The sequence below is a fragment of the Lepisosteus platostomus genome, chromosome 18 (assembly GCF_059453375.1).
Source record: "Lepisosteus platostomus isolate fLepPlt1 chromosome 18, fLepPlt1.hap1, whole genome shotgun sequence".
Lineage (NCBI taxonomy): Eukaryota > Metazoa > Chordata > Actinopteri > Semionotiformes > Lepisosteidae > Lepisosteus > Lepisosteus platostomus.
Genome location: NC_142628.1, coordinates 3,097,987 through 3,123,851, shown reverse-complemented (window position 1 = coordinate 3,123,851; position 25,865 = coordinate 3,097,987). Strand labels below are relative to the sequence as shown.

Genomic DNA, 25,865 nt, shown 5'->3' with positions numbered 1-25,865 from the left:
TAATGTACAGTATATACTTTATTTCAAGGATGACATGGTTCACATCTGTACAATCCTTTACAAACTCTAACATTTAAAAAGACATTTCCCCAGTGCTACTGTATATTTGTTTCCTTTGAAGAAATACAGATTGACTGTCTGCCTGATTGGATACTCAGTGGCCTAAGAATATTCACTTGATCCAAATTGTTATCATTCCTCATTATTCTGGGTAAAGCACCTCATCGCAATTCAAAAAAGCTTTCCCTGAATGCATCCTCTGCTTTTTTTCCCACTTGGCTTCAAACTGTAGAGGTGTTCAGTTAATTTGTCCCTGTTTTGAGAAGGCTAGGACTGAAGTAATGAATTCTACAATGGGAAACACCTCTTTCTGAAAAACACACAGACATCGGTGGCTGTTCAAGGTTCATGAGCCACGATTAACTGGAGAGTTTGGAATATTAAGTAAATCCTTTAATTTAACTTAATAATTTAATCCTTTAATTAATTGGTTTAGTTTTGTGACTGCTGGTGCTGTGGAAAAGGGTGTAACAAAGGCAAATTGTACTGTGTGAAGTGCAAGATTTCTCATATATAGATTTTCCTTAAAAATACTGAACCATTTTCAAGTGTAATTGACTTTCTTATTACACAATATTCTTCTATACATTTATGTAATTTTTTTCTATTGTGAGACAATTGGAAGTTTAGCAATCGACACTCTGAATCTGTTAACGTGATCTAGGTTTTAAAGAATGTAAAGGGTTATCAGGCACAGCTACAAATCTACTAAATGCCAAGTGAAATATCTGCACTCCATAATGGAGCAAGCACTTTTTCAAGTGTCCTTCAACAGTCCTTCAGTGCGTATTGGTTATTCAAATATTCATATCTTTGGTATGTATTACAAACCTGATGAAAACTGCAAAATGCAACATTGTCTGGAAAACAGTGACAAATCAGGGTGGTCTGATTCACATGGGGAAATGACAAAAAAAAAACATCCCTGTTACCATGCTTTCTCTTTTCATACATGCTACTGAATCTTCACTAAACACTACAGCCAGGCAATTTCATGCTGCAGTAGTATTGAACCTTTAAGATCAGTGAAATGAAGAGCAAAGATGTGACCACGTACTCCTCTTCCAGCAGCAAGCAGGTTCTTTAGAAGGCTGTGATACACGCGAGACAGCTGGAGGTTGTATCAAAATCCCTCTTCAGGATAGAGCTCTTCAATATCTCTTTTAATGTCCCTTCATTCCATATCTCTTTTATGTCCCTTCAAACAAAAACATTTATCCATTTATAAGGCACATGCGACAGACCTCCTTCAGCAAGCAGGTTCTCTGTTGCCCTTCAGTTAATTTGTTTTGATGTCGATGATCATCCAACACTTAACCAACATAAGAGCTGATTCTTCATTTTTCTTTGGTTTTTAGCTAGATTTCTTACAGTTAGAATCCGGAACTAATTACCAGCTGAAAAATGAAATGATGGGCTAAATGGCCCTGTATCATCTATATTTTAATTATAATAACCCAAGATATTATTCGTTTTTAAGAACAGAGGGATCATTTTTCATCTGTAGTAAAGAAGAACATAATTTGCATTCTCTTTTTGTAATGGTGAATTGATCGTATTATCACAAGATGTGTGAGTTAAATGCTTTCAATGATAAATAATACAAATGTAGGAGTAATGCAGGTCATTTTTGAAAATCAATAGGCTGCAGTGTGTAAATGACATGCCATTTAAAGAACTAATGAATAGGACCAATGTTCCTTCTTAGGGACATAAGTAATTAATGGTTTCCTTTGGCTGACATATTGCTAAAAGAACAACAGAAAGGAAAGAAGTCAATTCTTCTTATTGATTTAGATACTTTCCAGGGGGTTCCTAATGGCTAAAAGTGAAAGATGTGCTGTATAGTCAGGAATCACTAATTTCAGTTCTGGTAATGCTTCTTCAACAGTGTAGTGGATGCAGTTAGCCAAATGTCACCGAGATCAAATGGATTGAAATTGGCTTGGGAGCCTTGGTTCTGTGAGATTGGGTGGTATTAAAGAGTGAGCTTTGCACACTGTCAATAGTGCTTGGCGTATTATATACATGTATGGTACCTTCATTTTTGCAGAGTTGTCAAATTAATGTGCCAGTGAACCGGGAGAGAATATGGAATCCTAACTAAGAAAATATGAAAAAATAGAAATAAAAAATGGCCATTCAGCCCATCTTGATCACTTGATTATAACAGCTAATTGATTTTCCACTTTTTTTTTAAATGTCTGATGGAATCAGTCTCATTATGGCTGAACAACTTGTTCTACTCATGCACCGAAAATAAGAAAAATCCAGCTTTATCTGGATCCAGTACCTTTATCAAGGCTTATTCTGTGACAAACAGTATGATTCATTTTGTGAGGAAGCCCGTGAAAAATGGATTAGGGTTAGCATTAGTTCAGAAAGAACAGAGACATCAAACTGTAAAAATATAAAAAAAAATAACTTGGCCTATTTAGTGTGGTGATTCAATAGAAATAACACAAACAAAAAGCTCTTAAATTCTTAAGTTGAATTCAGAGCACCTTCTTGTAACCATGGAATATACTGTAACACAGAACAGTGGATTTTGACAAAAGATTAAATAAAATGTACACTGCTGGGGATTATTGGTAGGCAGGGCACATCCATGTGTGGTTTCCATTATTGTCCACATTTTCCACTGTTTCTCAGGTTCAAGCATGCCCTCCCAGAGATGGCTATCATCATATTAAAAACCATTCCAACATTCTCTGGAAAAAAAATCTTCACAGAGCAAAAGAAAAAAGTGGAAAAAAATTGTCCATGTTTTTGCATGAAGCGCAAAGCACACCAAATACCAAAAAAAAGCAAATGAACACACAAAGAAATATTCTTCATAGTAAAAGATAGCTGCATTGTATCATATCATAAATTAAAGTCTTCATGGCTTCAAGATAATACATTGCCATCACTTGTCTGATTCTTTCCATCCCCGAGCATTTCTTCCAAATTTGTATACGAGCCTCCTTCCGTCCACGCGCTCAAGAATCTCTCGCTTGTAGTAGTATCTGAAAAATATGGACAGAGATGTATTTTGAGTGCTGACCACCTCTGATCCAAGACTTTTGCATCAGCTTTGGGAAAACACTGCCGTACCCTTCCAGAAAACGGTGTTCACCCCAACCAAAGAGCTTAAAAAGTCAACTTTATATATAGAGATATAAATAGGTTATATTTCTATACTGTATTTAGGTACTAAATATTTAAATAATGTGCTTTTGGTCTCCTTGTTGTTCACATTCTGCCCAGTTATAACACTTAAGAAAAGAGGCAATCATTATTTTATTATTTGAGTGTGTTCCACAGCAAATCAAAAAGAATATTTTTTTCTCGGTTTTCGGCAAATGTCAGTTTTCAAGCTGGCAATGACTTTGACAGAAGAACGATCAATGGCACACATACACAAATACAAGACATGATTGTTGCAAGTTCTTAAAGAAGCTATCCATTTGAAAGGTTCAAGACAAATGATTTATACTGTGTCAGGGTATATAGAAACTTTAAAAATCCTTTATTGAAGACTCAGTTGAAGAAGTACTGCCTGAGAGAGTTTAGAAGAAAATAGTCTGTCATTAAGAGAAGGGGGAATGTGTGATCCTAGATGCAGGTTAATTTTGGTTTCTGTAGTCTTTCTGATGTACAGTATGAGTTCGGAAAACCGTCTTTGAGAACACAGATGGAGAGATTAGTTTGGTCATGGCCATCAGAGGTGAAATGAGAAACAATGGGGTTGGAGAGATCTTTAATCTTCACCGCCCTAACATGTTCTCTGAAGCGGTCTCCGAGTCTCCTTCCTGTTTCTCCAATGTAGATGGCTGGGCATTTACTGCTAGAGAAACAGTAAATAAGGTTGCTGGAGGTACAAGATGCCACCTGAGTGATCCGGAATTGTCCTGAGGGGCCTTGAATGAGTGTGGTGGTGGATGTGTACTTGCAGGTGATACAGCGAGCTCTGTTGCAGGGGAAAGTGCCTGGTGTGGATGGTTGCTGAGGGCGGTCAAGGGAGCTGTGAACAAGAAGGTTGCGCAGATTAGGTGGTCGGTGATATGAGATGATGGGGTGGTCAGAAAAGGAGGGATCCCCAATGGATGGAAAAGTTATTGTTAATAGTCCTGGGGATGTGAAGTGTGTTGGGGTGGTAGGGAAGCACCAAAGGAATGCGGTTGTTACGGTGGGAGTTCCTGATTGAGTTGATGGTCTGAGGGGTGTTTTTGGCTCGGGCAAGGGCCCTGTCAATAACACTGCTAGGGTATCCTCTGTTGATGAAAAAGGAGTACATTTTGAGGGCTTGGTTCTGGAAATCGATGTCATCACTGCATAATTATTATTACATATTATTTCCAAAACCGAGTTTGAGTAGATAGATATTGAATAGATACATGGATATGATAAAGAAGCTCTATTTTCTGTTCACTCTTAAGATTTGGATTTTAAGAGACTACCATCTTACTGATTAATGCAAATTCAAGCCCTAATAGAATCACATTGTAAGACCTTCAAAACTATGATGGTCTATGAACTTGAAAAAATAATAAAAACATATCTTTGGTTCTTATATGCTGCTCTTTGAGAGAAATCTATATGGCTCTACCTCATGGCACGACTCAGCTTCTCATAGGTCATGCTACTGTTGTTTTTCTTCTTGCCCCAGAGCTGTGCTACGGCCTCTGACTTGAGGAAACGGAACACCCCCTCAGACCTGTCCTCCCACTTAATTAGCCCAGGGTTCCTCTCAGGATTCAGCAGGATATCCCGGATGAACTCCCAAAGGTGTGTCCCACGAGGATCTGAAGGGGAAACAGAAGAGAAGCTCCATGACATACTTGACCATCTCTCTTATTTTAAATATATTTTGTAGCTAGAGAACACTTGCCAGAAAATATTGTATACAGGAATATATGCTGCTGGAAGCTGATGAGATTCAAAATCTAGGCCATGAACAGGTAATCACATTAATTTTACACACTGCATTATTTTAAAATGCAGTGCACAGGACAACTGTTTACATTCTCAGGAGAGTGATTTATTATCATCATAAAGTAGATTTTTCGTCTCGCTGTCTTAACACAAAAAACAGGCCCAGGTATACATAACAGATGCTGAAGCTTGATAAACCCAAGTAATCCAGGAGTATCAATGATGGCTGAGAAATTAGACTTACTGTGTTTTTTCATCTGTGAAGTCTGAGGTCTGCTGTGAAGCTTCTTTGTATCTGGGAACATGAGAGAGGACAATAAAAAGACAATTAGACTCTTTGTGCAATGCAAATCTCCCAGAGCAGCATCCTGTGGATCCTGAGAGCTGTCAAACTGCAAATCTGCAAAAAATGTCTTTAAAAAGTCTTTGTACTGTATATTAGTTTTTGTCACATCCAAATTTACCTTTGCCACATGAGAATATCAAACTTTGTCTAAGACATTGATAAAGTGAGCTTAGATGACTCATTTAAAATAAACTTTGATAAATGAATCAGAGGACACAAATGGAAAAATGCTGGAAGTTCATTTAAAGCTGATGGCAGGAGTCATAGTCGCCACAAAAGAATATTTGGCTTTGGCTTCTTTTATGAAACAGCAGGATAAGATTTGTGGAATTCAAATACTCACTCCCAGACGGGCTAGATTAGTTGTAGCCTTTCTTGACATTGTTTACTATACAGTACATCACACAATTAGATAGTTTTCTTGGATGACCCACCGCACTGAGTAGGGAGAAACAAGGAACTGAGAAACTTGCCATTTTTAAAATGACTCTTCCAATTCACACTTATGGTTTTGTTTGTATGGCTGAGCTGCTACAATAAAGAATTTAGGTCTTCACCTGGTGTTTCATCTCCCTTTTTAACATAAGAACTACAGTATGTGGATTCACAAAAAATGAATGTACTGTTTATTTAAATTTAGAGTCTGCTCATATTTTCTCTTTAATAACTAATTTAACGGGGAACTGCAGTCCTAATTTCTCAGATCGGTGATTACTGTAAATCTCGGTAACAAATCAAATTAATTGCAGTATCAAAACTTTACAAATTCTGCATTAAGCACAAAATCCTGAAATATGTGAAAGTACTGTATGGCCGCCCTTTTCCATTCCGGGAGAGCGTGGGAGCTTGTGCAAATTGTGATGTGAAGCGGCCCTTCCTGATCACTAGTCACCGTAATGACTACTGTAATGTGATAAACGAGCATATAAGGTTGTACTGCAGACATTTCAGCACAGAAATATTTCAACCTGATCTCTATGTAGATTTAATGAGTAAGCAGTATTTGTCGGCAAAACTGTCTCAAGGTTGAGATGTATGCAATAGGGCCTTTTCACATCTTTGGAAGTTTTGTTGCCTTGCTCTGAATTGTAGAATATTGCATGGCACTGTGCATACCTGGAAATTTCATGATGTAAACAGGAGGTTTTACATGTTACTGTGTACTTTTTACTTTCATTGTGGTTTGAAATGTACTCATCATTGCTGTTTCTTTCTAAGCTAAAAATATAAACATATCATATCAGTTCCTCTTTAACTGCTTCCTGCTACTCAGGTATTTTCTCTGCTATAGCCCTAGGAGGTGAGATGAGGACACCATTCATGTGTCTTTTGAAATGCACCTCTTCAGGCCACGTGTTCTCACTTTACTGAGGAGCAAGAATGGAGAGTCATACAAAGTGGAATTTAGAATCTAGATAGGCCTGCATGTCCAAGCAGACAGAGTTTGCACATATAGGCCATGGAGAATAAGAAATAATCACCAGTATGAAATATGAAAAGTATGAAACATAACTTTGCTACTTGTTCTGTATTCAGAATTTTCATGAGACATCCAAAATCAGCTAGACAAACGAGGTGTATGTTAATGGTGGTCAAACCAAGTCCCACATTTGTGAGAAGATTTGTGAAAAATAATAAAATATTGACCTTGCATGTAACAACATGAAACTTTAACATTGGCTGGTCTGAAAGCAAAGTTTCAGGATGGTGAACAGTACTTAGCCACAGGCTTGCTCAAATTAATTGAATTGCCCAGTAATTCATTAGTCTTTTGTGCTCTTGAATTCATGTTATTGAGAGTATCCTGTAAGATAACAGAGTTAATTACTTCTTACCTGTTCCAGGAGAAGCCGGTGTTGACACAGCAATCGAAGAAGGAAATGGATCCTTGGTTTCAAAAAGATCTGCAATTCAGAAATCAAGAAATGTTTCAGGTTTGTCTTTCAATTCATTTTTAAATGTAATTGTCAACAGCACTTACTGCATCATACTGTAACAAAATAGATCTGCCTCTTACACATGCTTATAACACATCTGGAATTATGTTGTTAACTCATAATCTGATGTGAGCAACCTAGTTTGTATTCTAGATCAAACTGATTGCTTTTTTATGTATAGACCCCATATAGCATACCTGTGTTTGTGCAGCTGTAGAAGCAGCTCTCCTCTTTGTAAGGAAGAATGGAGCATGAAAAATCTAGAATGAGAAGTGAGAAGCAGTGAAACCCTAATGAGTTAGAGAAAAATCCTTGTGCATGAAGGTGGATGGACTTCCAGAATGTGTTACATTTCCTTTTAACCAGTGCTGGAGTATATGAATTAGCACCATTCTGTCTGTTTTGAAAGTCTTTTGAATCTTCTTTTTCACACATTTCTAAGATCAAGGGTTCTCACTCTTTTGTGGCATCATATACTGTACTATATTTTACTTTCAATAAGGACCTTCAGTTTAAACAAAAAAAAATTCTGCTTTGATAAGAAAAGCAGAAATGCCGGTCAACCACTAATGCTTTCAAAATAGACCTGTCATGTGAGCTACTAGTCAAGTGTTTCAGCTAATACGTTTGGTTAGAAAATGACCTCTCTGTTTCCAGAGATCACCTGGATAGTCCCTCAGGCCAATGATCTGTGGTATATATTGTGGGAGAAATAATTACTTGAATCACAGTCACATCTCAAATCAATTTATACTTACCGTCTACTTCTGTCTTAATGTCCAGAGGTGCAAAGAGCTCACTGCCATACTGACCTACAAGATCAGAAAAGATACACTTTGGTTGGCAGGTTACAAAATGGAAAATATGTGACATTTGATCATATTTTATTCTGTGATCAATTTTGTAGACATGTAGATGTTAAAGAGTTCAAAGAATATGAAGATTAAATAACATATGATTTCTTTATTGATTAAAATATTTCTTGACAAAAGAAAAGTATTTGTTCTTTCACAGATTTTCCAGACAAGACACGGGATGTTCTTTTTTGTGTTCACTCTTTTTAATTTTTAGTTTCTCCAAACATACCATACCTGAATTCTTCAACTGAAGAGTTCTAAAGGAAAGATAAGTTACAAATTTCAGCAAAGACTAAAGAAAAAAAATGAACTATGTTAATTGTATGATGTTTTCAGACTCATAAACTCAATATTTGGTCGAAGTATCTATGGCAGATACAGCCACAGGTCTTTTTGGTGTCTATTAAGTCTCTATTAAACTCTCTCAAGTTGCTTGGGGATTGCTTATAGGCAGAGTTTTCAATAGGATTCAAGTCAGGATTTTGAGTGGGCCACATTCTTATTACTAACTCACTCCAATGTAGCTTTGGCCATGTGGGTCATTGTCCTTCTGAAAGGTGCATTTAGTCCCCAGGTTTAGGTCGGAAGCAGAGGTTTTCCTCTAAGACTTGCCAGTGTTTTATTCTATATTCCCAACAGCCAAGATTAATCATTAGCTGCATACATGAGGACCAGTATTGCTGGGCAGTGACCCCTATAGTGGGCCAGCGTCACACAATCTCTGGTCTACCTGATGCTACAGGATGCAGGAGAAGTTTGGGACTGCTAAGTTTTTCTGGTATGAGCTTTACCCTTTAGGTACCCAAAATGGGCAGTTTAATAGTTGCTTTTCAATTATTCACAGACTGAGATCTCAATAAGTGATTTGACAGATCACTGGGGAAATGAAATCCAAAGGAACCTCAGGCCCTCACAGATTTCCCCAGCCCTGATTAAAAATATCCTGTATTTTTAAATTAATTTTAATGGGTGGGAGCTGTCTTCCTTCCACAGTGCTGGTCCACATACCATTCCACCTGAGCTCTGTGAGGCTCTGGTAGAGCAGGGGGCCCACGCTGCCGGCTGCCCTGGTGAAGTCCTGGAAGCTCATGGCACACAGCTGCCGGCCGTCAATGTCGAAGTTCTGGAATGGGATGCTGGTGGCATCGATTTGGTGAACGTCCAGTGTCTGCTGGAGCCACTCCCACACCTGGAACTTAGTCCAGTACTGAGGCTGGGTCTCCTGCTGCCACAGTCGGCCTGGGAAACCTGAGGCTACAGTTGGCACTAGGAACAATAGAGTTGGGTATTACTAATCATCCAGTGCGTCTTGCAAACAGCCACAGAGCACATCCAAGTTAACTTAATTATTCTCAGAGCAGCTAAAAGTCCCCAACGTCTGTTTAAAATGCAACAAATATGCAATTCGGATTCTATAGACATTGTTAAATTATTGGGCGGTGCTCTGTTCACTGATCCTTATTTAACTATGGACAGTTTGTCTATTTTGTTTTACATTAGTGAGTATATGCACAACTTGCAGCCAAATTTCAGGCCCACCGAATCACAGAGCTGGTATGAGCACCACTTCTATTTTCTCAGGTACATTGAATTATGCTTGCATGTACTGTATCTTGGACACAGATGTACCTGTTCACATACTCATGTAATGTGTAATGCCACACTTAGGAAGCCTGTTTTCTGAGGATGAATGAGAGAACACATTCGGGCTTTGAACCCATACCGTCTGTGCTGGTGTAGTGTGAACCCCAAGGTCCGGTCAGCTGGCTGTCTACACTGGCACTGGAGGGGATGCTCATGATACAGCTGGTGTTTCGGACCATGGTCCAGTGCTGCTGAAAGAGTGAGACAGGAAGGATTTCAGGACCTCTGCTACACCCCCTACTGCAATAATAAAATAATCACTCAAAGTTAAATCTCAGTCTGTAAGTCTGCAAAGTAAGATTCAGGCTCCATTGTTTTAGCTTAGCACTCTAGAGGGGACAGATTTAGGAATGAGTGAGACAAAAAAACATCACAGCAGCATTCTTGTGCAGTACAATGACACAGTGCAGTACACCAGAGGCAAGAGCAAACTTGAAACTCTGCAAGTGCACACTCTTGCTGATTCTGCACAAAGAATTTAACATAATTGCATTTTAGTTTTACTTAAACACTTTCAAACATGCAGAGAAACAGTCATGTATGTATACAGTATGTATCTGAGTACAGTTTATATATTTTGCACTATACATTATCCACCCATTTTTAATAACCACTTAGTCCAATACAGGGTCAGAGCCTTACCTATCAGACATATGGTGTATGCCAAATACAACCAGGACAAACCAACAATGAACAATGGAGAAATGCCAATTAACCAATTAACTTAGTATATCTTTGGATTTTGGGGTAAACCAGACCAAAGGGCAAACACCCACATGGATGCAGAAAGAACATTTAAACCTCGTATCAAACTCAGGACCCAAGAGCTGTAAGGAAGCTACTTTAAATGCCACACCACTTTGCCAGTCTACGAAAAGTAGGTCATTTGCATATTGTGACCTTTTAATATTGATGTTAAGTTGTTAACATAAGTAAAATTAACAAGGGCTTAAAATGTACGCACGATGGGTTCTTTTGAAGAATATAGAGAAGTCTATGGATCTGTTGGCAAAAAATAATAATAGAACAGCTGGTTTATTATGTGACCATGTTTCAAATATTTAAAAATATTATAGTTTTTTTAGAACAATCATATATTTTATATGTTCAAATGGAATATTAAAATATGCTTTGTGGAAAAAAAAAACTCCTTTTCATTTTCTATTTGTCTAGTCTTTTGCTTATACTAGAGATATACAAGGAACAGGATACAGCTTAAAACATCAAGCAACGGTGTTAAATATTTTCATTTAAATTGCTAATAACAGAACTGTGTCTCACAATACAAAACAGTATCATAATCTCACATTCATAACTCATAATAATTTTTACACCTCACATAAAATAAAACAATATACATGTAGAATAATTATATATAAATGTATATATAATATAAAATATAGTGTATGTGTCCTAAACAAACAATATATATTTATAAGAACAGAATCTGGAATATAGGAAGTTGGTACTTTGGCTCACATATGGTGTGCACAACATACTCCTTGTAGGACTAAGGCAAACAAGTGGACATGTAGTACAGTCCTGGAAAAATGTGAAAAGAAAAAAGTAAATTTCCCAACAAGGCCTCAGAGTTTCACCAGAGCCAGCTATGGAAAACCCCGAGTTTAAAATAAAAAGGGATGCAGGTTTTAAAAAGGGTAGGGCAGTCCTGCATCTGAGAGAAGGAAAAAGAGACGTCTGTTTGCAAAACAATGCTGCAGGAGCAGAGCAAGCTGAAAGGTTCATATGGTTGCAGATTGCTAAGAAGTGTGATGAGCAATCCAGCAATTTATTCATTTCCAGTTTGGTTGTTTAGCACTTTAAAGTGGAGTTGTTTTTTTTTGGCTAAATTGTGTACTGTACGTTTATGAGCAACTGATAACGAAAGCAACACTTGCACAACCTGTTCTCAAACAGCCCCTGTATTGTTTGTTAACTTTCTAGACCATGAACATGGTTTTGAAAAACTGAAGCCAGAGTGACATCACAACTTCATACTGTAAGTGTCTAAAGATAAATACACAGTATATGTTGTATTCTTATGTTTTTTAATCATGTTGGTAATAATATTTTATTTTAAAATGCTATTAATATGGAATGTTCCCTTCATAAACCTTAACTCAACATATCTTGAAAAAGTTGTAAAACAGACAGATTTGCCAACTGGATTAGTCAGACATTTTCAGACTGGAGATGCTTTTCTCTGCCTTTAAATGTAAAATAGTCAACACATATGTTGAATATTATTGTTTGCTAGATGGAAGAAACTACCTTATTATTTGTAAACAACATAATAATACGTTCAATGAAAAAATGAAGTTTGTTATATACTGTAAAAGGAAATGGTATCTTAAATATTTTTCATTAGCCCCATTACATTTTTTATTTTAAAACAGTCTTAGTCATCAGTTATTTTTGTATTTCTATCATATTTGGGATAGTCAGTTGTGTGGTTTTAGATTCATGTTGTGGCTCAGAGCTCTGATCCCTGCGATCTTCCACAGGGGAGGAAGTGTAGGTGGATCCACCCACCGTAGAGATCCCGCCCACATTTGAGATCCCGCCCACCTTCGAGATCCCACCCACCTTCGAGATCCCGCCCACCTTCGAGTCCTTAGCTGGAATGAAATGCAGCAGGCGTGTGAGTCCCCATGACCAAAGTTGGGAACCCCTGTTCTAACATCCCATGTAATCCAGCCATGTAATCAGAGTTATTCATCATATTCGTCTCAGATAGGTTGGAAGAGAGGCAGGTCCCTCTCCAATAGCACTGCCCCAACTGCACAGCACTGCCTGCAAGTGTTCGCCACAAAGTAAAATGGATATTATAGTCTTAGAGTTAAGATAAGAGTACCAAGAACTCGGCGGTTTGTCTGATAGAGCATGTTAAAGAAATCCCTCTTGAACTGGGGGAACTAGGGTTACCAATCCAGTTCCTGGCACACCAGTGTGTCTATAGGTTTTTCTTCCGATTCAATTCTTAATGACCCAAATTAACACAATACTGGTTTAATTGGACCAATTTGGCAGTTGTTTCAGCTCTTTTCAGTTCTTCAAATGCTTTAAAGAGACTTAAAAGACTCACAGTCTCATCATTCCTCCAGGATCAGCATTGGATACCTACTGTAGGACTTGAATAAAGGAGACTGGGAGACAGGGAATTTTAATAAGCCTTTGGGTTTTCTAAAACAAAATGTTTTAAATATGTCAGTGATATGTGTGTATATCTGAATTATATTCATTAGTTTTCATACATACAGTATATTTATAGAGGGTATCACACACTGAAAATGTATTTTGTTATATTTTGTTTTTTTCCCCAAAGATACTGCAACATCAATAAAAAAAATCTTTAAGGATATGTCTCTTTTCCACACAAATAGGCTGTCATTAATACCTTGCGCCTACACTTGATAAATTCAAGTTTCGGCTGTGTTTGTTGTTTTTCTTTTCTTCTCTTTTCTTCCTGGAATAAACCTTTACTTGTTATTTTGCAGCCTACACATGCTGACGCAGCTCCCAATATGAACTTCTTCAAAGTTGTCTTTTTGCCACTTTGAAGCCTACTTTGTCTTTTTGTTGTTGTATGTAATTATTGTAATAATTAAAGTAAAATATGTTACAATTTTAAATAGATTTAGTTCAATCTGCTCAGTTCAACAGTTCAATCTGTTGTACAGTAAATCTAGAGGATTATTACCAATGTTTGTAGAGTTAAATTAATATTTAAGCATGTTCAGTAATCATCTGCAGTTTACTGCATATTACTTTACATGCATGCTTCTTGTTTAACCTAAGTATGATTATGTTTAAATACTGCTAGTAACAAACATAACAAATACAACAAGCCAACTGCACCAGATTGTGTTCTGTTTATGAAAAGTGTTCCTGTGCACTGCTGGAAAACTGGGCCAAAATATTTGCTATTTAATTTTTCTATGGATGAAAAACAAATACCTGTGTAGTACATTATCATAAAATCAGCACTGCTAATCTGTTGTTTTCTGAAATGCATAAATAAGTTTGCTCACAAATATTAAGTAGAATTAAATTAATCAAAAGGAAATTATGTAAGCAATGTAAAGAATTTCAGCATATCTAATAGTAATAGTAATAGTGTGACCAGCAGGGATGGAGGAGAGAAAAGAAAAACTGCTTTCCTGGTGTTAAAATGCTCTTCAGTTACTCTACATAGCATCTGTGATGGAGCAGCAAGAGAATCCAATTTGTAAGTATGTTTGATAAATTTTGCCCTTAATTATATTATCTGATTAAGAACACTTTTTCCAGTTCAACACAAAGAGAATGACAAACAACAATAATATCTCTAGACTTGTCCCATTTATCACAAGGACAGCAGTAAAGATAGGTTCCCCCACAACCATGGATCTTTAAGTCATACTTTAGCACCTTTGAAAACGTTGTATTAAAAAGCAAATTTAATAAGTAATGTTTGATTACTGAGAGTGATTTAAATGAAAAGGTATTTAAATGAAAACAGCATTCCCATTTTTACCTATGACACCTGAAATGACTGCAATAAAACTAAACTCAAAATCAATCAAACCTCTAATGTACTTCATTTGTAGGAGCAAATTTCCCCTGTGGCACATTACTGCAACTGCTGATCAACTGTCTGTAACCCTGTACAGTAGTTGCTCATCTTACATCCTGCAAGGACACACTGAAAAAATGCAAAAACAAAGAAATCTTTCTTAACGTGCCCTAACATTTTTCTTTACTTTGTCCTTCACTGGCTTAAAAATGCCTAAGGGTTATACATTTTTTTATTTATTTTAGTTTAAACTAGTGTAACAGTTTACACTACTACACTACTATATAGTTCACACTACATAACATACTGTTCATGTATTTCTCAGTGTCAGCACTGTTTCCAAACATGCCGTTTTTTGCATGATACACAAGATTAGCATGCAAATTATTTTGCTAGATATTAAAGCTCCCAGTGTCTACAAATTTGATCCAATATTGCAATGCATAAACAACCTACATTGCTAAAGAATTAATGAAGAGCTTTGCTCTTCCACTTAATCAAGTTTAACATAAAATTATAATTATAACCTTACTACAGTACATAAAACTTAAGCAACTAACAGACAAATTCAATATTAATAGGCTAATATTTGATCTATAAGAGGCATAGAACAGCACTGTTGTTATGACAACTATGAATTAGAGAATATTTTCCTTAAGAGATTTTACACTTGACAGTCCTACACTTGAGAAGAAATACATTTCCCCGTTTTGCAATCAGAGGAGGAAATGACAGTCAGTAAGGAAATCTAGCGAAAAAAAATATTATTTATCCCATAGGACAAGAAATACAGTAATTTTAAAATTACTTTGTAGAATTGGTTTACAGAAAAACAAAAAAGGTAACAAATGAGCCATTTAGCCCATCTCAATGTTTGTTAGCTTCTAGACAATTTATCTGAGAATCTCAGTCAGATCTTTCTTGAAAGAAGTCTGGGTATTGACTTCAATAACATGGCTAGGCGGGTAACCCACAACACCTTTTACAAGACTTCAGTTCCCCTCCATTTCATTTCTCTTTTCATTATTGTTTGTCTCTTGGCAGGAAAATATGCATTTAGAATGCTTACACATTTTCTGACAACATATGTGACCCTGGAAAAGAAGGATCTTATTGCACGCAATCTTTCCTCATTTAACACTTTGCTTTACATTTAAGCTGAAAGTAATGGTCTCGATGATTACACAATTGTGAACCTATTATGGGATGACTTGGGAAGTTGCCACAGTGAAGAATTACACTAAATATAAACTAAATATGTGAAGTTGTGTAACTTCTGATTGTTAAAAACTCAACAGCCACATTTTAGTGCTTGTTTTCTGATGCTATAAAATAATCAGTCATTATTTTTGGCACATTTGGCTTTTTTGTTTCCTGTCTCCCCATGTGTGGGAAGAACGTAGATAGTGTAACAGTGTCTAATTTACCAGAAATCAGCCCCCATTAAAGAAGATCTACCTGTGTGTTTAACATTGTTCTCTGGAACAGATCAGCATGCAGTGTCAGTGCCAAGAACGCAGGACACTCTGAACTCTGTTCCGTGATGTGCTGTACTGGCAGGTGCTAAGTGTAAATCGACAAAGGAAACTTCATACGCCCTGCAGCCTGTGTGACAGGAGTAATCATAGCCCTCTACAGACATAATTACATTTGCTTTGACTATATATGTTTAAATTAGTCACCTAAGAGATCTTTTCTTTCAGTTAGTCTTACACACTTTCTTTTCGCCTATGAGGCATAAGAGTAATAACAACCAAAGAAAACATTTTGCTTTAAAGACACAGCTCATCCAAAGCGAATACATTCAATTAGATCAGATGAAACTTCATAGAAGGAACGTTTCCCTTGCATGAAGACTTGTGAGATTTGCCAGATTTATTCTTTGTTTGAGACTACATTGCTGCTTTTTTTATTCTATTTGATCGTCTTTTATTTTTTGTATTTAATAGGGATACAAACAAGTGAACTTCAGTTTCTAATACTGACCAATACAAACTGGCTTTTGTACATTTGTGGAAAAACTAAATTGTTTCATTATATTTTTTATCAACACATTAGACAGTTTTGACCAAAGTGAGAGCTTTTCTAGTCAAGATTACTTCAGCTGGCCACTCACATTAGTCTGACTGAAAAGCTACAGTTTGTGTTGAGTAAGAGAGTGTACTGTAACTCCTAACCTGTCTTTAGTTTGTGGAAACAGTAATAGGGAGGAGAATGGCATAAATTTAATGTGAGGGGTGCTTAGAAAAAAATGGAAATAGATTTATTTGATTGTAATAATCAAATAATTTGTCATTTAAAATGCAGGCCCAATATGATCTCAATATGATCAAGGAATTTCAATTTAAACTCACAGGCTGCGATGATTCTACATTTTTTTGTGGTATTTTATTCATTATTTTCTCAATTGTGAGCACACATTAATGGAAATAATACTTCCAGGTTTATTTTATTTTCAGGGCAAACAGTAGCAGACTGTAACATATAAAAACCCACAGATGAGTGAAATATACTTCATTTTGTTTCATGGTGTAGGTGTTATCTATGGAAACGCAATTTACAGCCTTCATACTGAGACTGTGGTCAGTCTGTCTCATCAGGCCAGAGCTTATCTGGGGTTCTGTTGTGTTACCTGACCTGAGTATAGAGTACATAGTACCTCCTTATGGGTCCTAGTCCATCACAAGGGTCCTCAGCAATACTGGGACCCATTTCTGCATGTCGGTCAGACTATTACAATCAAGGTAAAATGCCTTGTTCCAGGCAGGAAAGTCTGCAATAGAGACTAAGGCCCTGCATTTGGAGGTCAGGAGCCCTACCAACTACTATATGCTGCTTCTTCCCAAACCCCATACAGTACCTTCCTGGTTTCACTGAAGGGTTTACTGGACTCTTATTGTCCACTGGAATGTCAGTGAAACAAGCTTAGTAACCCAGTAAGCTCCTACAGCACTTTTGCTCTTACTGCTGTTTTTATTGTAAACATTGTTGCAGCTCTTCTGTATGACCTTCACTGGATGGAGTCGCTATATTTAATACATATTATAATATTTCACGTGTAATACATTACTTTTTTAACTTCCTACTGCAGATTGAGGTATGTGACGGTGGTACTCTTGCTCTTGATATATACATGGTTCAAGAAGAGTAACATTATAATAAGTCTCTTAGTGAAATGAAAGAAGAATTCCCCAGCAGGCAAAAAAAAAAAAATGTCCGGATGGACTTGAATTTGAAACAGTACTATTTATATTAATTTTATTGTACTATTTATAGAGTTGAATGACTAATCGTATGGGTTAAAAGACACTTGCAAAAAGGAATCATTTTTTAAAAGCTCAGGGCTCCCTTGCAAAATTTCCTCAATATCTCATGAATTGTCTTCTGGGTGAAAAGTTACAAAAAGGCAAATTTTATTCAGTATGAGAAGATTCAAAATAGGTGAGTGTGTACTGCACGTGCCTGTGTCTGTGTGTGTCCTGCGATGGACTGGCATCCCATTCAGAGTGTACTTGCTTGCCAGGATAGGCTCCAGCTGAATTGGATGAAGTGGTTAGATAATGAATGGAAGGAAGATTCCTGCTCTTTCTGTAGTTCTCTTTAATGTCACAATTGCAAATATACCAATACATTCAACCACAGTGAAAACTTTGACATTGCCATTTTGCAGTGTTTTATTTTTTAACAAATCATTAATTAATTTATTTTTATTTTTTTCCTCCACGCATACTTCACAGAGTCACACTTGAAGAGATAAAAAACAAGCTTTTCTCATTCACTGCAGATACCAGGAAACAATACTATTTCTATCTCAATAAGATCTTATGAGTAAACCAACTTGACCTGTTTTAACAGCCTACAAAAAAAACAACAACAAGACATAAATTAGAAGAAAAAATATTGTTTTATTATTTTGTTCCTTAGGGTAATTTTAATGTCTGCCCAGCTCAGAAACTATTTTGTGAATGTGCACGATCGATTTTTTTTTTAAGATTATCACACTCACTTCCCAGGTTTCTTCACTCATCAATGAACCTCAAGCAATGAATAAGGACATGGACAGAAAATTGTCATCGTTTTTTTCATTGTTATTCAGTGAAGAACCTGGACATCCAAGATGACAGTGATACTTTATGTGACCCTGAACTTGCTGCACCAGTTTAATAAATTTTTTGGAGAAACTTACATTTAGCAAAAGTGTTGAAACCAAGAACTTTAAAGTATGTTTCAAATGATGAATTTCATATTTCCAAAAATGACCAATGTACTGAATCACAAACTCCTGAACTCTAGTCTTTAAGAAACAATCTGTACAGATTCAAAAAAAAAATCAAAACAGAAAACAACTGACTCAATGTAGAAAAACTTGTAAATTAAAAAAATGGAAAGAGTGAATGAGACTGCTAAAATTATTTATTTGGGACAGTCTAATCTAGAATCTCTATTTTTATTAATAAAATTTAAACTTTCCATAAATTTTAATGAGTGAGCACTCAAGTGTTTCCTTATTCATATCTTAATAAATAGTTTCCTGACTTATTTTTCTTTTAACAGCCCATCAGACTAAAAGATTTGTGATTTACAATACCTGAGTTTACCAGAAATACCTGACTACAGGGAAGTTATGGAATGTCTGTCTTTAATAATATGACACCTTTAGTTTACATTTGCTATGAAATTTAATACATGTGCCATCATGGTCGAGATAATGTTGAAAAAAAACATCTGCTCAGTTTACAGATTTTCAATACAGCAACCAAATAATATACAGATTTCAACTGGACGGTATGTCCTTCACCTCAACGCAACTCCTTAAGGCAACTTCAACCTTGACCTTGACACAGCAATATAATTTCATTATGTAGGCCATCATATCATGTCATTTTTCAGCTTTTGCACTTTTCCACATGAGCTCTGCTGTTCTTCTAAACCTGCAACAATGTCTATAACAGCATTCTTTACTTTTTAATCAAAAATCTCAAACAGTACAACATCAATGGAATCAAACACCACAATCAATCAAACATTTAATGTATGAAAAACTATGAAGAATGCCCCGCACTAACAGGCTGAATGAATTGAACTTGTTTTTGTCTTGGGACAGAAAAGACTATGAGAAAATCTGATTCAAATCTCCTCATAATTTCCTTAAATACCACTGTACTGCTGTACTGACTCTCAAACCCCTGAACTGTCCTTAAGAAACAATTTGTTGTATAGATTCAAAATTCTGAATGATACTGCAAAGTATTCCACTGTACATTTTCTTCAGAATAAATACTAAAACAAACCACAAAACTCAAGTGGAATCTATGTAGAAGTGCACATAAACCCAAAAAACAGGAGGAACTTATTTACCCAAAGTTTTGTGGACAGTATGGAACAACCTTTCCAACTACTGTTGTTGTTGTTGTTGAAGCCAATACCATGGATCCTCTCAAGAAATGGCTGGATGTTCATTAGTAGTAACTACTAAACAGGTTAGATGAGCCAAGTGGATCATCTGCACATTTTCATATGTTCTTTTTGCTGTTATGTTTGTCTGTAAAAAGTTATGACAAAGGAATTTTAAATATCTTGGGCTAAAGAATTTATAATATTTTTTTAGCTAGCTTTCCTTAGCGATTCTCATTTCCTCTTCGTTCCTTTCAAAAAGGGAGCATTTTATTTCTTCTCAAGTACTGTATTAAAACCTGCCAAATATAACATTTCATTGGGAAAATATTCTCTAATTCAAAATTCTGTCACAACGATTAATGTTCTATGCCTCTAAAAGGCCTGCTATTGAATAGACTACTTCTGTCTGCTTCATGCCCATTGCTTACGTTAGTGTCCTGTAGTAAGGTTAATATTGGAGTACTGCAGAAAGGTTTGGGATAGTGTGCTGTAGCAAGATTATTGTTGGTTTATTGTAGTAAAAGTCAGTTTTGGAATACTATTGTACTGTAGTATGGTTAGTGCAATGATTAAATGAACTGGAGTGGAAATAAAACCCTGTAAATTGCTGTGGGAGTATGCAACAAGTTACCCATCTGTGTTATTGAGGCTTTGGCTTCTTGGCTGGAAGAGAACTTTGAATCAAAGCCTCTGACTACCAAATGGACTAGATGGCCTGATTTGCCTCTTTTTAGTTACCAACTCTCTTATGTTCCTATGTTTCAGTCATTTCATACCAATAAATCCTAAAGCAAAGTATGAGAAAAATGACATGAAATCAGAATCCACAGTCAATTACTGTAAAATGACAGCCAAAGCAAGCAGAGTTCAATAATAAAGAACTACCACAAAACACGTTATTTAAGGCCAATAAAATAATGTAGGTGCTTTTTTTACAGAACCAAGGCTAAATCAGGAAAGGCAGTCCACATTCCTTAGTACAGAGGCCTTTGAAAAGTGTATTTCCATAGGTTCCATCATCTACAGTACATTGCAAAGCATAGCGAATCTAATCTGAGTACAGTTTAAGATGGTTCTGTTACAGGTCAGGGGCTCTGCTTTTATATTACTGCACACACAAATGAAAATACTGGATTTTGAGTAAAATTTGCAAAACTGACTGCAATTCTGGAAAGATTGTTTAGAAAATAAAATTGATGCAATGAATATTTCAACAGAATAAAACACTTTGTAAACTGTGATAAATTGTGTAATGTACTGTATGACACTAGTGATAATTATACTTTTAATAATAACATTTCATAATGTATTCCAATAACTAGGACTGTTTCAAACACAGTACATCATTGGTGTAAAACAGATCATCGCCATTATTTCCTGAATCAAATTGTAAAATCTGTTCCTTTGTGTTATTGCATTTTCTAATCTCAGTGCACAAACACAATTTATTAACACCTTCTAACCTGGCCAGCATGTTACTATTATTGCTCATTTGGCAGGTGCTTGAGTGTTCTACTGGACCAATCTGAGTAAAGAGCCTTGCTCCAGGGTCCAATTGCAATTGCTCTACATGAGATTTCAACCCACATCTTTCCAGTTCCTGTGTGGAAAACTCTGACCACTTCCCTAAGCTGCTGTGAACCAAAGAAAGTATTTGGGAGTCAGGAAAAAAATGGATTACCTGGAGAAAATCCACATAAAACATTGAGACAATATGCAAACTCCACAGAATGTGCACACATCTGGAATACATTTTAAATATGAATACTTAAATGTATTGTGCCAGACAGTGTTTTTCAGACCTAATCCATTACAAACAAAAGGTCTTCTAGTTTTAACTTCACTCGTTAACGACTACCTAACGACTGCAGGTAACGATATTAAAGTTATTATGAAATTTACAGTCTTAACTTTCAATCATTTTTATGTTATAAATCCTAAACAATATATTTACTAGCATCAAAAATTAATTTTAAAATGTTCCATGGAAAATGCCTTGCTCTAATAAATTAAAATAACCTCTTATTGCGAAGCAGAAGAGCATCAGCCTAATGAAACATTGGCAGAGTTTTTGGTCATATTGTTTGAAGAGCTGAAGTGACAGTAAAATAGAAACCAAGACTTACCAGATTTGAAGAATGGGGTCTAATATTAGAATGTCTATTGTGAAGGTGTCCTGTTTGAGTATACAGAGATTCTGCAATGCAACAAGTCAGTGTGGATTCACACACGTATTGCTGAAGGTCTGTTTCTGTTGTACAACTCTAAAAATGTGACAACTTAAAGAGGATGCTCTTCTGCCAATCAGATTTTTTTGTACTCACTTCCTCCTCAAGTTCATTGGTTACTTTGCAGTTTCAGACCAGGTAATCATTTGCATAGGGAGGCAAAAGGAAAACACACCTGACACAGGTGGACTTTCTCTCTGTCTTACTTTCATTCTTTGTGCTAAGACAAACATGTTCTTATACTGTGTTTAAAGTGAATGCTCCGTCTTTTTGCAACTCTATTAAAACACAGGTGCTCTTATAAGAATTGACAGTAAAATTATTTAGGCTTCCACTAAAATAAATGAATTATACTGATTAAAATAAACACATATTTACTTTGTAATTTTTAGTATCAGTGTTGACATTTAGACTAAGAGTATTAAAATGAGTAGGAATACAAGAAGCATTCACCTTGTTTAACAGCATCTGCAAAGATGACAGTGCAAGACCCAGCATGTCCCACCATTTCTCGGCTGCAGAGCTGGAGCATGCTGCTCTGTGTCTGAGAGGTATTTAAAAGGCAACCAATCCAAAAACTGGATTAGTTGTGTTTCTAATGAAATACTGTAGCTTATATACTGTACTGTATTCATTGACTCATAGGTAACAAATGAATATAATTATTTAAGGGAGTGTGAACATTTTCCAGAAATGCTGGACTCCCTTGTTTTATCCCTTGTACTAGATTTAGAAAGCTGCACTCACCCTGGTAATAATTTACAGGTTGTGATACCATTTGATTGTAAAGAACAGAGCACCTTTGAAAGACATTTTAACTTACACAATATCTTTTGATATCCATCTGCTTATTTGTTGACATTGACAGTCGACAGTAAAAACGGTATCTTCTATTTTAGTGCTGAAAAAAGTTCAAATCTGCAGGTCTTTCTTATTTTATGCCCATCCATTTTAGGTATTTGTTTTATTAATCAGCTTTGCATTATTAGCCCCTGAACCTCCTGGTGAAAATGAGAATCTGTGTTCATACTCCTCCAACTCACCTACAGTGCATCAGTCAGTTGACAGAGGCCCTAACCACTTCAAGGGTCTAGGTGCCTGATAGGTCCCACAAGTTTCAAAACCTGGAAACCCCTCCTAACAAAAGCCTACCCAGCTCTTGTCATATTCATGTAGATTTGCACTGCCACTTGGGTAGTTTCCATCACTGTCAGTTAAAAACATGGCCAGGGATCATGGATTATACCTGTAACTTTCCTTTCCTGAGATTTTTTAATCCTCAATACCAGTCAAAGCAACAAAACGATGGCTCCATCTTGGACAGTAGCAGAAAGACAATATTATTTGGTCAAAATTAGTTGAGAACAAAGTAGGATTTTCTCAGAATGATGATAAAAAAACCTGCTAAATAACTACCCAAAGGACATGTAAAAGTGTGGAGGATTTTGAATGAATGTGAAAGTCCAGAGCCTCATTTTCGAATGAAATGCCAACACTACATTTGTATAAGGACACCTTGATTGTTTCCTAGTTCAGTAGCTAATTGAAACTAAAATTTTCTTCTTCAACGAGGTGTTTATGCCTCAGCAACATGACTGTGAAGACTATTCCAGACAGACAACTTTTTGTGCAAATTGTATCCAGTTCTTCATACTAAATGAATTCCCTCTCAACATCCAGCTGTGACCCTTTGTCGGTGTTTCACTTCTCAATGAGGACATTAACAAATTTAGATAAGCACCCAGATTCTTTATATGTGTAACTTTCTGCAGTTCCAGTTCACTCATGTGATACAGTATACTACAGTATGTGTGATCACTTTGCATTTGCCACTGTTAAGTTTTGTTTTCTGTCGGCCCAGTCCATGATCTTGTCTGTCACATTGTAATTCCCCTGCTGTTGTTTCGGAAATATGACTAGTAAAATACCACCAGACCCTAGTGATTTATTACATTTGAGCTTACTACTGTAAATCACAATATTAGTTACATTAAAATACATCAATACTTATGTAACTTGTTTTACTTTGGGGCTTGTTATTGAAGTCTGTTATTGTAAAAACCCATGTGAAATATAAATTCAGCATTTTTCTCTGTATCTTTGTTGTCTATTAATATTATTATAAAAATCTTTACTGCTGCTTTTACAGTTCTTTAGTGTAGCACTGGAAAATTGACATTTCAAATACTTTAGTATTCAAAACATACGGCAGGCTTCCCTGAAGAAACGTCATTCCTGCAGGTTTTACAGAATGTGTGCATCTTTTCCATTAGAGCAGCTGCATTCCTCATTCTCACAGCTGTAGTACATTTTTAGACTCTTTAGGAGTCAATTGTTGTGAGGCATTCGAACTGATTCAAAAACAACTTTATAGTCAATTAATTGACAATTGTGATTAGCAGTACTCGGTAGTGATCAGTAAAGTTTACTTAATCTGTTGCACTTTTTACTTTGTTTTGAAACTAAAAGGGTAAGAGGCTAGAGGCAAAGAAAGGAACTTCTGAAATGGATCCCAGAAGACCAAACACGGTAGCCTCACAACCAACAGAAAGATGAAGTCTGGGGAAGTTACTAGGATGTGAAGAGCTTGAAGAGCCAGAAATTTGGGATCTGTGGACTCTTATCTATTCTAACTACTGTGTTTGTGAGATTTCAACATTTCAATACCATGTCCAGCTATGTCAAGGTGCTGTAGAATTTTGAATAAAACCAAAAGTAGAAGACGATTGCATTAAAATTCACGCACTAGCAACATCAAGAAAAACAAGACATAATTTAAATTTAAAGGCAGAGAAAGCACACAGTATCCAATGTATACTGTATACTCCAAATAATGTATCCAAACACTGAACTGTAACAGTGATCGGTCATTTGTACAGCTCTGTAAATAACTGCAGATATAAGCTACCATGTCCACTGTAAACACACATCACAACAAAGAGCATCTAACATATAACACATTAATACATATGTGCATTTAAACCATCAGTGCAGTGAAGGTGTATCAGTTCCCTTTTTTTTTGCACAAGTTTCTTAAACTGTCCCAGGAATCTTTTTTCCTAAGAACATGCAGGACAGCGTAAAAATATTTTATTATAGGAAACAGAATTCTTTAGTTTTCTGTTCTTTGCAAAACTGCACTTTAACAAGTAAAATATTTTTACAGCATTAATAATATGTATCTGATTCAGAATGACATAGAAACCTTCAGGAGGATTTTCAAGTGAATTACAGTATAAGGTCTTTATTTTAAAATTGCCTTTCCAGTTTATGCAACTTTGTCCCTTTCTTCTGTATTTCAGAACTCAGTAGCACTCCAAATAAACAGTCATGGATACTATCAATGAGACTCTGTGCTCTGAGAAAAGCAGTCGATAGCAGTCTTTTTACAGCCTATTCAAATGTCATATGTAAAATGACTTATGAACAGTTCTTTTAATGAAAGGCAAACATGTTTGCATATGGGTGTCTATTTGGCTACATGCCAAGAAGGGGACCAGAAGCTCTAGTGGAGGTTTTGTTTGAACAAATCACGGACTGTCTGCCCATGGTCTTGCAATGCTGGATACCTGGATACCAGTCACAGATGCTATAATTATGAGACAGACTCTTCAACAAGCCACCCAAGGAACCAGTAAACCATGTATAAGTCTGTTCCTAAACATTTAGAATTTGAGGAGCATCAAGAGAACACCAAAGGGACAAAGTTCATATAAATCTAAAATACCCATGTCACTTCCTTGATGTGGTATACATTATTACAACTTTAAAGGCTGGGGTCATATGGCAAAACATTGCCCAAATCAGGTGGATGTGGGCATTGGTTTGGTCCAACTAAATTCTTGCATGTTTGAAGGGGTTTCAAAAATAGACAAACCTCCATATATCACAACAATGAAGATGATTGGAGAAGACACTAATAAA

General features: G+C 36.2%; 1 protein-coding gene across 4 annotated transcripts; it reads right to left on the bottom strand.

Annotated features, from left to right (window-relative positions):
• On the bottom strand, nucleotides 1-21,980 carry ehf (ets homologous factor). 4 transcript variants are annotated; one of them, XM_088611170.1, is made up of 10 exons: nucleotides 21,840-21,980; nucleotides 19,675-19,858; nucleotides 9,841-9,952; nucleotides 9,126-9,383; nucleotides 8,019-8,072; nucleotides 7,458-7,520; nucleotides 7,159-7,227; nucleotides 5,222-5,272; nucleotides 4,652-4,847; nucleotides 1-3,068 (listed from the first exon to the last, which is right to left on the bottom strand). In XM_088611170.1, the coding sequence occupies exons 2-10, from the start codon at nucleotides 19,774-19,776 to the stop codon at nucleotides 2,969-2,971; spliced, it is 1,005 nt and encodes a 334-aa protein (XP_088467296.1). In that variant the 5' UTR covers nucleotides 19,777-19,858; nucleotides 21,840-21,980; the 3' UTR covers nucleotides 1-2,968. The 4 variants fall into 4 exon arrangements, with proteins under 4 accessions (XP_088467296.1, XP_088467297.1, XP_088467299.1 ...); XM_088611171.1 differs by having other exon boundaries at nucleotides 9,841-9,949; XM_088611173.1 differs by lacking the exon at nucleotides 19,675-19,858.
• Nucleotides 21,981-25,865: the final 3,885 nt, after the last annotated feature.

What these genes read in the sequence shown, in the direction of transcription:
- ehf (XM_088611170.1), bottom strand. Translation starts at nt 19,776, where the DNA reads ATGAACATCCAGCCATTTCTTGAGAGGATCCATGGTATTGGCTTCAAC. An exon ending in CATTAAGACAGAAGTAGACG is followed by an intron (nt 7,521 to 8,018) that starts GTAAGTATAAAT and finishes TTCTCATTCTAG; the next exon opens with ATTTTTCATGCTCCATTCTT. An exon ending in CTACAGCTGCACAAACACAG is followed by an intron (nt 7,228 to 7,457) that starts GTATGCTATATG and finishes TCTGAATTGCAG; the next exon opens with ATCTTTTTGAAACCAAGGAT.